Raw genomic sequence first — 19,004 nt, 5'->3', positions numbered from 1 at the left:
TTATACTATAAAAAACAGGAGAAACTACGATAAAATCAGTGAAATAGCACACTAGCAATGACAGGAAAGATTTAATATAACTTGATAAAAATTATAGTAATGATGTAACTCTAAATGCAATGGACTTCTCCCCCTGAAAAAGTGGCAGGATCAATAGTCCAACAACTACTGGACAGCAGGTGAATGAGGCAGCTAGGGATGGCAGCCCACCAGACCTGTTTTTCTGAACAGAGAAGGACTGGTGGGTGATGTGATGGTTGGAGGCCATCTTGGGCAAAGCAATCACAAAAGATAGTTTCTGATTCTTGGAGAAGTCAGGAGGGGAGTCAGCAGAACTGCTACCTTGGACTCCTAGAAGGCAGATTTTGACCTGTTTAGGAAACTGGTTGAGAGAGTTCTTTAGCAGGCAGTTCTGAAGGGCAAAGGAAAGCTAGACACACTTTAAGAAGGAATTTAAGACACAATTTAAGAAGGCATAGAAGCAGGCCATTCCCATGTGCTGAGAGACAAACCGGCAGGGAAGAAGATCAGCCTGGCTGAACAGAGAACTTTGGCTTTAACTCAGAAATAAGAGTGTATCACCTTTGGAAGAAGGGACAGGTAACTCAGGAGGGCTTCAAAGATGTTGTGAGGTTATGCAGAGAGAAAAATGGAAGGGCCAAAGCCCAGTTAGAACTTAATCTAGCTACTGGTGAAAAAGACAATAAAAATGTTTCTAGAAATATATTAGCAACAAAAGGAGGGCTAAAGAGAATCTTCATCTCTTACTGGATGTGGGGAAGACATAATGAGAAAGGATGAGGAGAAGGCTGAGGTACTGAATACCTGCTTTGCATCAGTCTTTAATAGCAAGACCAGTTGCTCTCTGGGCACCCAGCCTTTTGAGCTGGAGGACTGGGATGGGGAGCAGAATGAAGCCCCCATAATCCAAGGGGAAATGGTCAGTAAACTACTACACCATTTAGACACAATTCTATGGGGCCACAGAGAATCCAGCCAAGGGTACCCACAGAATTGTCAGAAGTGCTCACCAAGCCACTCTCCATCATTTACAAGCAATCTGGGTTAACTGGAGAGGTCCCAGATGACTGGAAGTTAGAAAATGGGACATCCATCTGCAAAGAAAAGTCAGAAGGAGGATTTGGGGAACTACAGGCCTGTCAGCCTGACCTCAGTACCAGGGAAGGTCATGGAGCAGATCATCTTGAGTGCCACACATGCAGGACACCAGGGGATCCAGTCCAGCCAGCTCAGGTTTATGAAAGGCAGGTCCTGTTTGCCCAACCTGATCTCCTTCTACGACAAGGTGGATGAGGGAAAGGCTGTGGATGCTGTCTACCTGGACTTTATTAAAGCCTTTAACTTCATTTCCCACAGCATTCTTATGGAGAAACTGGCTGCTCGTGGCTTGGATTAGTGAGGGAAAACAAGGGCTGGAAGGCAGAGTCCAAAGTGTGTGGTAAATCTGGCTGCTGTCTGGTCACTAGTGGTGCTCCTCCTGTACCAGTGTCCCACTGATGAGGCCACACCTTGAGTGCTGTGTCCAGTTCCGGGCCCTTCACTTCAAGAAAGACACTGAGGTGCTGGAACGTGTCCAGAGAGGGGTAACAAAGCTGTTGAAAGGTCTGGAGCACAAATCCTGTAAGGAGTGGGTGAGGGAGCTGCGTGTGTTCAGCCTGGAGCAAAGGAGGTTCAGGAGGGACCTTATCACTCTCTACAACTCCCTGAAGGGAGGTTGTCGTAAGGTGGGGATCAGCCTCTTCTATCAACTATAAGCAACAGGACAAGAGGAAATGGCTTCATGTTGTGCCAGGAGAGGTTTAGATTTGATATTAGGAAAAAAATTTTCACTGAAAGGTTGTCAAGCATTGGAACAGGCTGTCGAGGAAAGTGGTTGAGTCACCATCCCTGGAGGTCTTTAGAAGATGTGTGGATGTGGCACTCGGGGACATGGTTTAGTTGTGGACTTAAAGGTCATTTCTAACACAAATGATAATGATTCTATGATTCTCTAATATTTATGTGCACTTTGAAAGAGAATCTTTAATTTGCACAGTTTTTACAACAAAACTAGTAGTTATAAAGCCCAGTTATTACAGGTATCATAGGCATAAACTATCTCAGTGAGCAAGAGTGACTACAAGAGAAGTAACACAATTACTCCAGTTTAAATTCATACAGATGGGGCAAAAATTTGACAAGGTGATGCCAGAATCCTTAAATGTTTGCTGCAACTGACACTGAAGCCAACACTTTACATGACACTTTTGCCACAGAATGCACCACTTGTCACTTCAATGCAAAAGAATTTACTGATGATTAAATAACTACTTTTGTCACAAGTTTACATCATGTATTTATTTATTATTCTCACTCATTTGTGGTTCATTTGAAATGCTTCTAATGCATTGAAATGGTTCTACTGGAATTATTCTTTGAATACTCATAGAATGAGTGGGAGAGGGAAAAAACTAGTATGCTTTTTAGCATTTTCTGAAATTATTGTTTCTGTAAGTATATTAATATGAAACTTCCCACAGAAAAAGCCTTCATAGAATATATCTAGGATTTTTACAATTGCAACAGGGTTGAAAATATCTTCAGTGTTTTTTACTGCATTATTTCACCTCTTGACAGGAGCTATAAAGCCCATTGCAAACCAGATCAAACCTTGGCATGAGATAATCTATGTCACAATGCAATCACTGCCATTATGATCACACAGAAGTGAGGAGAAGGAGTTTTTTATCTATGTATAATTTTAAAACAAAATGGAAATTTGTAATTATAAGACATATTAATCTAGTTAAATTAGTGTTTTGAGGATAAGAAGTTCTATGTAAAACTTTCATAAACCACCAAAGAAGAAATTTACTTCTACTGGAAATTCAGGAAAATACTGATGTTAATATTACCACAGCTGTTACAGCTTTGGATCTTTAAGAAGCTACTAAAACTTTTAGAAATTCAAAGAGTTTTCCAAATTTACAATTTTAGTTTTTGGAAGTAAGCAAATTTGTTTTCTTAATGGTGGAGGAAAAGTCAAATCCATTACTGAAACTAGATAAAAATATATTTTAATTCTTAATATCAATGAAATAAAATATAAAACCTAAAAACTGATAATATGAAAAATTAGGAAGATTTTATTTCTCTTGTTCATGACAGTTTTTAGACTGCACAACAGTGCATTATACGAAAAACCAGTAAAATGTGCAGTTTCTATCAGACGGAATGTCCATTGATGAAAGTGAATTTTAAATTAAATTACAGCTATGTATGGAAATACCAGCTGATGCTGTTAAAATATAAAAAACACAAATGAATAAATAATTGAGAGAAACCACTCATTATTTAGAAGCTCATTAGTATCTCATAATTTGAAGACATTCCATTCACTTCGCACTTTCAAACTGTATTTCAATGCAATTAACCTGTATTAATTTGGGTATGTAAATTTTCTTTGTTCATAAAACTGTTTATAGTGGTCCTTTTTTTCAAAACTATTTTGTTTTGCTGGAAACTCCTCTGTAATATTGAATTCTGTAAAATTTATTTCTAGAACAAATGCAATTTTATCAATTCTAGAGTAAAAAAATGAATTTTGCATAAATTTGATATGACAGTGTCCATTTATATTCCTTTAACACATACTTTTAACAGTACAGCAAAAAGGAAATCAAGGGGGTTAGGTTAGGCTTTTTAACTGTGTTTCAGTGATGTAGTACTAAAGTAAAACTATGGAAAAGCTACATGTATCATTTAGTAAAAGCAATTTTCATTCAGTGCAGAAGAGCTTCTTCCTTTAACTATGGTTTTGTTGTACAGCTCAGAAAGGAATAAGTTAAAATCTTCTTTACTGAAACTGGCATGAACATACAGCAAAATTATTAACACAGATGCCTATCAAATGTATACCTAGGGAAACAAACACCATCGTTAAAACAAATCACCAAGACTAAATAAGAATCAAATATGTCAAACATCTCAAAGTGATACATAATTTTTCTTACTTCAAATGATTTTATTAACCAATTGAGTCTCACAGAAAGAAAAAAAAATGTTTTGCAGTATGTATATTCATCTTCTATATGCAAGATGCCTTCTCATTTTAGAAGGCCTTTCTTTGAGTCATAGCATCAATAAAGTTTTTGATGGCAAATAACTTCTAAATTACTTCACTCTCCCTTGACATGAAGTGATGTGCCACCTGGGAACCTTTTGCTATTAGCACTTTCAATGAACACTGCAGGATATGCAGGAAGAGTTTAGTTGGTTTCCTTCCCAAAAAGGAAGGACAGCCAGCTGGATCAGAACAAGGCATTAGTGAAGGCAAAAAGACTCACTCTGGCCAGAGAAGAAGTGCCATGTACTCTGCTATCACAGCATTAAATCTTGGGTCCATAAATCTCTATGGGACCATTACATCGCTAGTTATAGACATGTCTCTGAGGTTCTGGAGACAATGAGTGAAAGAGGAACAACCTCTTTCTCACTGAATTTTGCAGACAGTTATGACCTGATAGCTGAGAACGATGATGTGACCATTTCTTGTATCTTCTTATATTATTACTGTTAAAGATACATTTAAATTCTATTTGAGCACTTAACCTCCTACATCTAAATCCTTCACTAACAGTTTCTCCTATGCACACACACCCCCAGATAAGTTACTGCTCCTAACATGTTTCAGTGTCAAATCCTGGAGCTTCTTGGGGCTTTGCCAAGTATTTTTTTTCAATTCTCTCTTCTGACTCTCCTTTGCTTAATTCCTTTTGATCTGTCTTGGTTCAAACCACCACATGATCTTAGGCTCATACACATTAAGCTGTCTTTGAATTACATCAACAATCAGAATCCTCTTTGTTCAATTTTAAAGTAAATAAGCAAAATATAAATTTGATCAAAATAAACTATGAAATGTCAAATAACGTGAAATAAAGCTATCTTTCAAGATTTCTTAGACTATTGTTTAAACTATGCTTTATAAAAAAAAAAAACGAGCAATGCAAGTGTCTATCCTTATTTCCCTTTTCTAATTTCTATCACAATATCTTCTGTTATTCTTTAAAGTCAGACAGATCACAAGCTGGCATTAGAATACTACCCTTTTATTTCTAACCTAATTAAAAAAATGCATCATGACTCATCTGTTCTGCAGATGCTTTCTACAACTAAGTACCTCTGTATAATCTCCCTAGCACATAGGGGAACCTGGACAAGCTTTTAGACTAATTTGGGGTAAAATGAACAGGTTTCCTTATCCTTCTTCAAAAAAAAAATTCCAATGTCAGAAGAAACAAGCAAGAACAAATCCAGATCAATCAGTATTAGGTTAAAATACATTAAATATATTAAATACATAATTAAAACAGCATAATTTAGTAAAGATTTTTCTCAGAACCAGAGATTTTTATATTTTTTTCCTTATGATTTTTCCACATTTCTGGATCACATCATAAAGAATGGGGTTTAAAAGTTCAGGTTGTTTTTATTTTCCCCTTTGAACGTTAACTTACTTTAAATTAAGGATATATTTAAATGCTGTGACTTGGCAGTTTTTAATGCAAAATTAATTCAGTTTAGAAACTAAGAGAGAGAAGGATTTCAGTTGGGAAAGAAAGAGAAGCTCTTAATTTTAACTTCTGTCACATTCATGTATAAAATTAGGAGGCAAATTTAGTTGGTATGACTGAAAAACAAAGCTACACTTTCCTGATGCTCATCTCAGATTTTCAAGATTTTGCCTGGTATAACACTACTGACTTTTACAGAGCTATTTGCAACTGAAAATATATGAAGTGACAGAGTCAAGCAACATTGCTAGTAGTTATTTTACCTAAATGAACTAATACAGCTTGGTAAAATTCAGTATAATGCTGTCAGTTTTCATCTTTCTTTCTCAAGTTTTCCGTGAATTTTAAGTATATCATGCTTCTTCACAGACTCCCTAGCAAAACATAAGCTAACGTACCGCAGCACTCAAGTAAAATCAAATTCTTATCTTCCTCAGTCCAAACACAAAATTATATACAAGCATGATAACAAGAAACTTTTACTTATATTTTTATATTGAACTGTTGGGATATACAGAAAAAATGCACATTAAAATTGCTCACTCTGGAAACCGAATATCACTTAATTTCATCAGGGTGTGTGTACATTCACTACTGCCTGCAGCATACATCTCTTACAACCAAAAGTCAAAGGAAGATCCCTGCAGAACAGCTAAATACTCACGAACTGAGTGCTAAAACAGGCATCAGTGAACAGCCCAGAGTCCATCTCCATAACTTCTTTCAGTAGGGTACAGAAGACAGAGCATGTGCTTTCTTGCAAAATACACCACTAAGATCTTCATCATATTTAAGATAACTGCATTTGAAAAGGTTTGCTGAGAACCACATAGATAAGTAGGAAGAGCATATTATTTTTTTGTGTTAGATTTCTTAATTGTTTACCATAAGCTAAGAACTCTGGCAACTGCAAATAGCATTAAATTACCTTGACAAAACAATCTCCCTGATGGCAAATCAATTCTAGGAAAATGATAGAGCAACAATGCCAGGGACCACACTTCTAAACAAAGGATTTTGTGTGAGACTACTAACATTCTAAAGAGAAAAACATGAGCATACTGTTTCAACTAACAATACATTTTTTTGACAAATTTTAATAAGTTATATCTAGTATGCTGATTGCATTATGGAAAGATTTGGTTGAACTATACTCTGTTTACTGAAGTTGACAATCTTGCATGTCTCTACTGTAATGACCCCTTTCTGTTACTTCTTGTCTAATTGTTATTTAATATTTTGTATCAAAGTTTATCAAAGAGTAATAAGGTGTTGTAGCTGTTTACCCCAGAAAAGAGAAAACAAAGGGTGACATGAAAATGCAAACAAGTCACATGATCATGCAAAAAGAAGACTAATCCCTTTTCCATGTTGACACTGAAGTGAACAAATGGAAATGGATAAAGTTACTAAGTAGTATATCAGAAGCATAAAACTTTTCCAGTTAAAACATGTAGCTAAACACTAGAATAGATTCTCTGGGGAGAACAGCAAATATCAGATTTTTAAAACAGTAAATACTTTTCAGCCTGGTGTATATGGACCACTTAAAGTCCTTGCATTTGCATATGTCAATAGAATGGTCTAAATATGTGATATTTCTAAAATTTCCTTCTTCTATAGGAGAGGGCCTACAAACCATTGAACTCCTAAATAAGTCTCTGTTTGAATAAATTTCTGTAGAGCCAGTCTTACCTTGCAGTGGAAGGAAGAGTGAATTCCTGAGATTCCTTCTTGCTCTATTTGATGATTCTGTTTTGCAACTGCCATCTCTTAAAGTTATCCAATAGTGCTTTCCAATTTGCTATCCACTTTCCTCAAACTCAGTTTTCACCAGCCCACCATCATCATCCATTTCCAGCTCCAACTACTCCTCCATCTCAGTGTCTTTTATTATCCTTCTATTCTGTTGATACTATTGTCCAGCTTTTAAAATTCTCCTTCATCTGACTGAACACTTTGAAATAATACATACAATGACTAAAATGTTGTCTTATGAGATTTAGTCTAAGTTCAACTACTCTAACTGAAAATTACAAGAGTACCAGATAAACTGGAATGTTAAAATATTTCCAGTTTATTCATCTGACCATCTTTTCCAGAATTCCCTTCTGCGATATTTTGATGAAAAATATCTGGCAACTATCTAGTTTTTACTGAGTAGTAATAAACTTGAACATAAGGTATATTATTTGACTTAAACAACAGTGAATAATGTAAATGAGCAATGGAAGCCAGAAGTATTGCAAAGTGGCAGAAACCTGACATTACATTACTGGATCAGCTTCTTTGGTCAGGCTTTTTAGTGGCATGATCCAAATCTATTACTAAAAAACTATTCATATTGTATTAATAGCAGTATTAATATACAATTACACCAGGCAGGATATATTGTTTCCTATTTCAAATGAAGGCATAACATGAACCATGTACATTCCTTCAAAAAATCTACATAAAACTAGAAGATATATTAGTCCCAAACAAGTTTTCATAATTTCAGATTCTCCCTCTCATCATCTACCCATCAGCATAAGGGTCCCTTTAAGCACCTTAGTCAGCTAAAACCTAAGATACATTTAGGGTGCCAAAGGTCAAGCAACCCAACTACTCCCAACCCAAACTGTGAGACACCTAGTATATACTTGTAAACTATCCCAAGGAAGTCTGTATTTGTATACATGCTACACTTTACTGGGACTAATGGACAGGCAAGTAAAAAACCTTTCAACTATCCAGAGTAACCATTTAAGATCTTTGACTATATCCTGAGCATCACAGTATATCTGTTTAAATTCCTCTGCCTCAAACCAACTATAGGGATAATCCAGGTCACATTCATTCCCAGCAGACTTTAACATCTATGAGAATTCCTTCTCCCAGTTTCCCTTTTTTTTAACCTAGACTCCTAAAGAGTCTTTATTCCACATACCTTTTTAAAGTGAAACACATGTACACAGTTTCTCTACCCACAAGCTCCTCTGCTGTGGCTTAATTTGCACATGCATATAACTGCAATCTAGTAAATTTTCCTTCTTAGAAATGTTCCTATCACAGCTGTTCCAGCTGTGGGACCTGGTTATTTACCACCACTGTCTTAAGTGCAAATTACCATATTCTTGAGGCAAAGTGATGATTCTATGAAAGACTCACTGAATAGTCACATTTACTTTGCAAAAGAACAGAAAAAGTTTAAATAAACAAAGAAGAAATTAAGAAAATACTTGAGCTTTTCAGACAAGAAAATTAGCTTGGAGCCTAGTGACAGTCTTACTCAGTGGTTTGTCTAAATGGGAAAAGCAAGGCCCTTTTTAGACAGATTAATGACACTATGCCTTTCTTTTTTAGCAGTAACTTTATCTCCATTAACAAATGGAGTAAGGAATGGCCTACAGCTGCAGCAGTTGCTCAAATCAATTATCACAAGCCTGATATAAAAGTACTTTACAGCAGTGTAAGAAGAGGATTATAATAATGTTAAAAATGAATATATAGTGGCCCTTTTTTTCTAACACCATCTCAAAATGGCGTGCACTGTAGGCTGGAGATGAGAAAAAGGTTCTTTACCCAGAGGGTGTTTGGGCACTGGAACAGGCTGCCCAGGGAAGTGGTCACAGCACCAAGCCTGACAGAGTTCAAGAAGCGTTTGGATGATACTCTCAGGCTCATGGTGTGATTCTTGGGGATGGTCCTGTGCAGGGCTAAGAGCGAGACTCAGTGATCCTTGTGTCCCTTCCAACTCAGCATGTTCTGTGTAATTCTGTGTTTGTGATCCATCACCTTTTTATCTTGTCTGCTGTGCATGGGAGAACGGGCACGTAGTTAAGCTTACACACCGAGCTACTGGGAAGTCAACAGGACTGGTATAATAATCTGTTTTGTACTGATATCAGGAAGAATAAATCCATGTTGCTGTATAGATATGTCTGATAGGTTTTACAGTACTAAAAGAATTTTCCTTCATAGTAATTAAAAACCCCAAACCAGTGCAACTGTCATTAAGTGGACTACAGGAATAATATAAAAAAAATAAAATCCTAAGTAATATATATTCTTAGGGCAGCACAGTATCATCATGTGGGTGGCATGACAAGATCTGTGGAATCTGCTTCCCTTTTTTACTGCTTTGAATACATATTGCACGTTTTCAGTTACCTGCTTAAAAGTACACACTAAGCATATTTTCACTTAATATATATATCTGTTTTCTATCACCATTTTTCAAACATCATAACATTTTATATTACAGGCCCTCAAAGTTAAATGTCTGAGATAAATAATACTTATTCACCAACCTGAATATTACTTTGAAATCTGTAAATAAATTTCAACACCAAAAAGCTCACAAAGCGTAATGTCTGAACACATACACATGAACATTTGCACTGATCAACAGCACAACAAAATTGTGTTCAGACACATTTCAAGTCACTTCCCAAAGTGATGTTTCACCATTTTATAAGGAAAAAGACAGATTAGCATTAAATTATATCTTATACTGTGCTGATGAAAGGTTCATTTGAATACATTTAAGAATGTATGAATAACAGATTGCTTAGGATGGTCACAATGTCATTTGTAAAAGAAATTTCAAGCAGTGTTACAATTCTTCATATGGAATTTCATTGTGTTTTGTAAACCAATACATTTTAAATTATTTTGCAGGCTATTTAACATCATTAAAAACAAACAAACAAACAAACCCCTCCGTTGTACTTAAAATTATTCCCAAATTCTGAATTTTAATAAATGACTATTTGTAGTCTTACCTCTTTTCACTGTCACCTGCTGCTGAAGTTGACAGCAGGGAAAGGTTTATCTTTCTGATACTACTGGCACCATTCAGCCATTGTCACAACAGGATAGTTAGTACACTCTTTCTTCCCCTCATCTTGACCACACTGAAATTGTGCATCTAGTCAATAAACTACTGTAATATCTGGAAATTTTAAATAAATAGACCTGATACATATTATGTCCTATTCATTCTATAAAAGCTTAACTTAAGTTATTGCTAAGCATAATTTACATTTGCTCGAAATTTCTAATTTTATGTTATTTTTTAAAATTGCATTTCATGCACTTAATGCTCTAGACTGCATTCAGTGTATACACCATTATGGTAAGCACATTGGCATGCACAGGCAATACAAGAATAGATTATAATTAATCCCATAGACAACCAAAAAGGGTGAAGTTGCATCATGCAATGAAACCACAGCTTGGCCTGGGCTGCCATGCAGAAAAAAACCTACATCAATGAGTCTGCTGTACGGCTCCTAGGTAAGAGTTGATATGAAAGAGGTGAGTTATTTCAGCAATGAAGTCACAGGCTGAAAATGTTTATACTACTGTAAACAAAATACTGTACATAGCACCAGTATTACGCAGGGATGGGGAAGAAGATGCTTGTAAAGGAGGACAAAAGATGAGAAAGAGAAGAAGGGGGAGGAGTAATCACAAATTACAGTAACAAGTCTGAAATCCAATCGGTTCTTTTAAATAAGCAGTTTGTTATTTCATTCATATAATTTTATTTGAGCTTTCAAAGCAAACCTGAGTTTTCAATGTATTTTGGGGAAAAAAACCAAAACCACCAAAAAACCAACAAACAAAAAAAAAACCCAAGAAAAAAAAGAGGATGAAATAATGAGATACGGGGCAATTTCAAAATGTCTAAACTGTTCAATAACTGATGAATAACTGAAGAATCATAAACACACAGATATGTTGAGGTGAATTATTCAACGCAGCGCACAGGACCTAAATCACACAAGTTTCACTGATTTGAATGCATAATCAACCAAACCAAAAGAAGATGGATGATATAAGGGATGCATTGATACGAGTGATTTATTCAGTCACCTTCTGCTGCTTTTCTAGTAAAAGACATCTCTGCTGAATAAATCAGGGTATTTTTCATAACTTGTGGTGCTTGTGAATTGCCTTTACCTTACTCACCTTCACAGTTGCACTGAACATAACAATGTGACCTGAATTATAGGGTGACCACCTAGCCAGTTTAAAGGATGTAGATTAGGCCCACTACTTCATAGCTTGGTTCCAGAGAGTTCAGAAAGACATAGTTGACCGGGTAATTTATTTTAATGCAACACTCACATAAGAGATGATACCTTGAGATGATAAAAGTATGATTTTGTAACACTGTAATATTTTATTATCTGTGTTCCATTACAAAAGGATTTTTCCCATGTTTCTGAATAGGTATGCATTTTTCAAGTAATTTTTCTTAATTACCCTTAATTGCACATGATCACTATAGTTTTAGTACAGTTCTCAAATACATAACCTAATTATGGAGGGCAGCAATTCACAGAACACCAAAAAAACAAGAAAACTAAATTTCACTTACTGTATAAGGTTTTTAATGTTTCCAGTTGCAGAACAATTACTTTTGGTATCTTTGTTTTTATACACTAATAGCTTTTTGAAACATTAATCTTTTAATTTAGTAAATTGCCACAGAAATTTAGATCAAAACAAAATCAGCTTAATTGACAGAAGACACCATTTTCTGGCCCCTTGAAATTTCTCAGATTAGCAGAATAACCTGTCAGCATCTTTTGACTTTGATAGGTAAAAAAAATTTTAAAATTGCACATTCCAGATATAAAACCTCCTCTTACATAGTGAAATACATATTATTTTGCTGTCTAAACACTTCCAACCTTCTCACAGGGACATAACTTTCAGTCATGACTCATACCACTTTTGGCCACTATGTGCTATTTAACAAGGCTAGTAGAATGTTTCATTAATTGTATATTAAAGATGTGAATATTTTCTTGGATGTACAGGTATACTTACAAACTGCTGCACAGTGCATGCAAATGTTATCACCTATGAAAGAGGTTATTGAGTCAAGATAGATTAAAGCACCGCTGACAAAGCCAGAAACCCAGTAAGTTGTTTAAGGCAAGCAGATGACAAGGCCAAAAATTTAGAAACTGAACTTGCAGACTTCCAAAGTGTACCATTCAAAAAGGTACTGTACAATTATTAACTGGACTTATGGCATACTCAGTATGTACTATAATGTACATGTATGTATCACAACACAAATTATACATATTACGTATGTATACTTCCCCACTGTTGTGGAAATAGAACAATCTATCTAGACAAACACTGATTTAGCAAAAGATGAAAAGTAGTCCTTATTCTTATTAAAAAATATACACCAGTAATTTTCCATCTAGTTATGACAGAAAGGTCCTCCACATTCAGACAGAACACAAAGCTGGTCTTAGTTCTACAATCTCGTCACTCTCAATATGAACATAACAATGTAAAAACAAACTTAGAAGAATCACATCCTTCGGTATCTGCTACTAATGGAGCAGAGTACGATAGAAGCTACAAATGTAAGGATCTCCAAATATCAGGTTAAATTACAGCTTACCATACCTCTACACAAAGTTTATTGACACAGTTTATTGTCCTGCAAACAGCGATTTTTTTGCTATAAAACCAGCTAGTCTTCAGAAATACAGCTATTAAGTTCAAGAAGAGATTCAGTCTTCTGTTTTCAGCTCTTGCTATGAATCAACCTCATGTTAGAAAACTTTCCCTGCTCCAGCTGGAGAGAAGCTATCAAACTCATTCATTTCCTAGTGGTCTAAAATGGTAGAAGTTTCTCCCTTTTGGTGTAGCCAAAAGCCATAACAAACTTTACATAGTTCATATAATTCTGTTGCAAATTATAAATTCTAATCACTATGAAGGATTCTGTACTGTTGAAACTAAATGACCAGAGCTATGAAATTTAACTAAATTTCTGGGATATTCTGCCCTGGAATTAATTCTTTCCAATCCTTGCATATAAAATTCCTTTCAATAAATCAACTACTTGCAAAGTTTAGTTTGGCAAAACAGGGCATCCAATTCTAGCTTTCTGTTTCTTCCTGGGCATACAGTGATGTACAGCAAGGAAAGCAGATGGGTCAAACTTCAGTCTCAACACTGTAAATATTTCTGCTGCTATAGCCCATGGATTTCAGCTAGATGATTCACATACAGAATTAAGCACATTGGATGGAGCCTTCTGTAAATACTGACCAAAAATACTGTAAAAATCTTCAACTGGCAGGAACATCATAAAATTAATTAGCAGGAACATCATAAATATAATTGATTCAATCCACTCACTGAAGAAAGTTCAACTGTATTCAGACCCCTTTTGTCTAACCTGTTCTTAATACTTGCATGAACAGAAATTTCAAATCACTAGGTTTCAATGCTTCACTGGTCTTACAAGCAGAGAAAAGCCTAATCCTTCTAGTATTAATAATTAATAACAAACTTTAAACTTTATTCTTCTTACTGTTTGTCTATATGAAAGATAATGTTTTTAGCAACAAGAATTTTTCCCTCTGAATTCAGCAGGAACCTTCTAACATGTTAATATACTTGTCTTCCATTTAATTTCAGTACATCTAAGCTTCCAGAATCTAAAGAGAACACTGCATTAGCAAGTTGTCATTTTTTGCCCAAGTTTCTTAAATTAAACATAATTAAACATTTGCCCTTATTTTCCTAAACCTACAAAGAACAAAGACACTACAGTTAAAGGTCACTGCATTTAAAATTACAGATTTGTATCTAAGAGATTGATATTTACTAGGTAAGGTGGTACATATTGCTTCAGAAGAAATTTGACAAAACACAATCATAGTTTAATTAAAAGTATAAATCATTCGGAAAAGTAGTCATAAGATAATTTAATTGACTTCTCACCAGTATTCACTGAAAATTAGCTTACTCATAAACTGATGTGAGAAAAAAATGGCACACTATGGACAATCTATTTTTTCCTATAGTGGAGCACTTAAGCCTGACAATTAAAATGAAGATTTGCACTAATGGTGCAACAAGCAACCTGTACACTTAACATAAATAAACATCCATCAACAACTATTATTGCATTTTCATCATAGCATGTGGTACAATAGAAATAAAATTAATGTTAAGCATCTTTGTCACGTAAGTTTTTTGCTCTGGAAAACCAGCAGCCAACAAAGGAGGTCACTATCTGTCATCTCTATATTTCATAAGACAGAGTAGATGTAGAGCTTTCAATTTGAATCACTCAAATAGTTCTGTTTAGTAAAAAGTTAAAATCATTTTAAAATTATTTAAAAAAATTAAGACAGTAGGGTGAGCTGCTTATTAAAAATATGAATATCTAATTTTTATTCTGTTATTCTACATTATCAGAATAAAATTCCACTTTCTAGAATTCTGTATCTACCCATGTATGTTATAGAATTTTATATATATATATATATAAATATATATGTATATTCTATATCTATAATCCAGTTCTGAGGCTTTGCAAATCTAAATATTAAAATACGGAAAGAATTTATCCTTTGACCTACAGAAACTAGTATTTAACACTAGACCCAGAAGAATTAGTTACAATTATATACACCATATTGAAGCTGGGAAAAAAAAAAAGAAAAATTAAAAATGTGCAGATATGAACTTACAGATGTAGAGATTTCACTCAACGGATAATACACTAAAAATACTAATGAGAACAATCTAATCTCTGCCTCTCCAGATAGAAAAACTATGATAAGCATGACAAAATTAAAAAGAATACAACTATAAAAACATTCAAAGGGGCTGACTGAAATGGAAATGTATTAATTTGAAGTTTGAACTTTGAAGTAGAATGTACCCTGAAAAAAATAATTGGAAAAAAATTAGAATAAGCCACCTAAGAAGCCTTGATGACATGTGTTTAATGTAATAAGTGTCACACTATAAAAATGTCAAGTCAGATAAGTAAATAAAAGGGATATGAGAAACAGCCTGCAAAGCTGTATGCTAACATATCTGTTACTGTTTGTCTGATTCCTTTAAGTCTTTGGACTTGGTTTCACTTGACCAGGTAAACGAGTTAATAAGTTTAACACCTCTAAAATACTTGATTGAAAATAGCCATAAGCAACTCACTGAAACAACAGGGTGACTGGATTCGCATCCATGAACCTGTGGTGATTTGAACATTTACACTGCCACTGCATTTTAGGTACAAAATCAAATGCATTGGAGTTTCAAATTTTCCCTAGGCAGCAAAGTCTATTCAACTCACATCAGGCATTTGTGCTCATGACAGAATGCTGGTCTAGAAAAAAAGCTTTCTTTCCTATAAACTAAGAGTGCCTTGAGACGAGCCTTGAGACACTGCACTAAGAGTTCTCAGTGCACGTACCTAGTCATCCTTTCACAGACAAGGGTAGAATAACACCGCTGTCCTGACTGCTGTAGCTGTTTATTTAACTTCTTTCCCTGCCTCAAGCAAGCCCATTACTTTTCCTTTCCAGAATTCATTCACTTCCCAGCCAATGTCTCTCACATATAAAAAAAAAACCAACCCACCAAATAAAAAACCTCAACATAAAAACGCAAAGTCCACCATCTCCCTAATGCTCTAATTCTTCCTATAAAGAAGGAACACCATTTAAGTACCACACCATAGTTCGCCCATCTGAGCAGGATTTTCTCTCTACTATATGATTCTACACTTGCAGTTTCCATGTAAATGAATCAGCACAATAAATAGGACCAGCTGCTATGTTAAAGCACAGGCATAAACCTCTGGTTTTGCATAGTGTGTGTTTGAGATAAGATGTAAAACCACTGCACACATGCTGATTTTATAATTTATGAAATATGGTACAGAAAAAAAATAGATGAAAAATTTTCTCTACGTCAATATCACAAAAGGGAATTTACAAAATAAAAATTTAAAAAAAAAAAAAAAAGAAGGAACATATCTGCACAAATACACTTGACAAGGTAGACCATGGATAGAACCTGGAAGCTTCCAAAGGGAAGAGAAAGACACAGCAAGTGACATCAGAACTCAATAGCTTAGATTTCACATCTGTGTCTAGTCAAGGGCTTAGGGAAGCTCAGGAAAAAGAACAGGTGGGAATTGTAAGCTAGTTTCTACTAGAACATGATTTATAAGGATTCTGTGTTGCTGACTGGAAATACCATGAACACTGTTATTAGAATACTCAAAACACTTTTAATCCCAAAGGGTTTGTCTATACAGAAACAAGAAGAAACTAAGTGAAATATATTGGAGAACTAGGAAGAGCAGCATCCTAGGAGTTCCAGGAGAAGTACGGATAATGCAGTAAAGGACTGAAAGATACACTTACAAATCTATCCCTGATGAGGACTGTAAAGAACACAAATTACTGCTTATTACACAAGTGTACTGCAAAGACCATTACCCACTAAATAGACTAATATGATCAAAGATACATCAGGATTGTGCTTTATAAAACAGTTGGATCCTGAAGAATTCTTTCTAACGTTAAGGCATTAGATCATGGACTTTAAGCTATAAACCACGTTTGACAAACTTATGCACAGTATTATTGATTAGCATGTTTGCACATCCACCATCCTATCACTACTGCCAAATCCTAGACCGACTGGTCTACATGTAAAGCATCTTTAAAAAAATTTGTGTGGGTAGATCTATTTTCATTATGAGACTGCACAAGGATGTTTTTTAACAAAGGTGTCAGACTGACAGGCCAAACTGTGTTACCCACAGAATCATCGACCCATCAGTACTATAAGTCTTGACATACACTGAACAAAAGTAACTAGACTGACCTGAGGATTTCTTGGCAGGCTTCTCTCCCTTCTTACTACTTGTTCACATGAACACAGACTACTAGAACCAATATTTTGTAGTTCATTCAACCTCAAACTATACTAGTTCTATTCAAGCAGTATTTTTGTTGTATGTATATGCCTTCCCTTTCCCAAAATGCATTATTATCATTAATGTAGTTCTGGACAAAAAATCCCCAAAAATGTAAGTATCTTAAAGTCCCTCCTCCGATCAATCTTCTGAGAAAAACTGAGAAAAGTTTTCATGCCAGCATTACTATTTTGTATGTGCACCAGGGATCACTGCAGTTAAAAATGTCTAAGAATTAAATACTGTGTAAATGCGTAACTGAAGAGTCGTAGATATTTAAATACATGCACAGCTAAAATAGTCTGTGCACCTGCAAAGTATGGAAACTTTTCATTTACTAGAGCGGCATAATGATTTTGCTTTGATAAAGACTGGCCATATGCCATAATTATTGATGTCTTTCTCTCTTACAGATAGCATGAGCAGTTATAATGAACAGCATAATTTTGTTATGTTAAAATGTATATTGTACAGCAATTAAGAATCAAAGTATTTTTTGTTTTTCCTAAAAATTTGTTACATTACTTTCATCTTGGATGAACAGCAAAGACTAAACACTTCATAAGAAAGAAATTTCTGCATTTTTTTTTACTGCAAAATGGTCTCTGCCTTTAGGATCAACATATTCAAACATCTCATCCTTTCTGTCTAGCCATTTATGTGATATAAAATTTGTTTTAAGAGAAACAAATCTAACACTTAAAGTCAATGTAGTTGTGAGGAGAATAAAAGAGTGTATTACTTACACTACTTAAAATACGTTTCAACATTTTTTCTATTAATTACAGTTCAAGTTCATGATGTTCCTATAAATTACATTATAGAAATATATATCACCCATGCTCTAAGTCCTGCATTGCATTCCAACTTATTGTAAGAAACTACAAAATGTTTATGGCATGTACTAATGGACCACCTTTTTTGATATTATGTTAGTATAACATTATGAGATTAGTAATCTAAATGACTGACAATTTTCATGGCCAATATCTTCTGTGAGGGGTTTCTCTTATTTTCTTCAATCCACTTGACAAAGTTCAGATCTGTTGAACTGAAGGTACACACTGGAACTCAATTTTCCTCATTTCTATTTCTTTTACTTTGTGAGGAGACAGATAAAAGGAAAGGAGGCATGATAGTCTGTTACAGTTCTTAATCACAAGTATACTCCATCTAGATTGACTTGTATGGAAATTTCACACTTTTTAATAAGATCATAAATATATGGATATTAGTATTTGTGAAAACAAATGTATTAATAATAAATACTTCATGCATTGGAAGTAATCCATGTATGGAAAATAAAAATTCTACATGTGATTTAAAATGGAATTTTTTATCTGAAATACATACTGAAGTAAATTTGAATTACATTAGAACACAGACCATTTTAGTCCTGCCTATATGCACTACCGTTGCATGATATATACTTGGCATACAACAGACATTTGAGAGACTAAAAAAGAGGAAAAGAATTTTAGAAGCTAAATCAGAACAAGAAAACAAAACATTATTTTTATGCTAGTTTTACACTTACTAGGTTACCCTTGATATGCAAATGAGAAGGACTTATTTTCTATTTGAGTTTGTCCAGCACCAGATTCAAGATATTGATTCTTGTCAAACCTTTATTTTATTAAACAGCCTTTTCCTTTCTCCTACAGAGAGTCTTA

At 34.7% G+C, this 19,004-nt stretch overlaps 1 protein-coding gene across 41 annotated transcripts in view; it reads right to left on the bottom strand.

Moving 5' to 3' along the window:
• Positions 1–19,004, bottom strand: part of KCNMA1 (potassium calcium-activated channel subfamily M alpha 1) — a 471,638-nt gene that overhangs the window by 199,048 nt on the left and 253,586 nt on the right. For 12 of the 41 annotated variants that reach the window (XM_017807020.1, XM_017807021.1, XM_017807041.1 and 9 more), the window contains exon 4: positions 10,829–10,852. The exons of the other annotated variants lie outside the window; for them this stretch is intronic. In XM_017807020.1, coding sequence (XP_017662509.1) covers positions 10,829–10,852 — 24 coding nt within the window. The remainder of the gene's footprint in view (positions 1–10,828; positions 10,853–19,004) is intronic. 41 annotated transcript variants of the gene reach the window in all.

The sequence above is a fragment of the Lepidothrix coronata genome, unplaced genomic scaffold (assembly GCF_001604755.1).
Source record: "Lepidothrix coronata isolate B3197 unplaced genomic scaffold, Lepidothrix_coronata-1.0 Scaffold17, whole genome shotgun sequence".
Lineage (NCBI taxonomy): Eukaryota > Metazoa > Chordata > Aves > Passeriformes > Pipridae > Lepidothrix > Lepidothrix coronata.
This window is presented reverse-complemented; position numbering and strand designations above follow the sequence as displayed.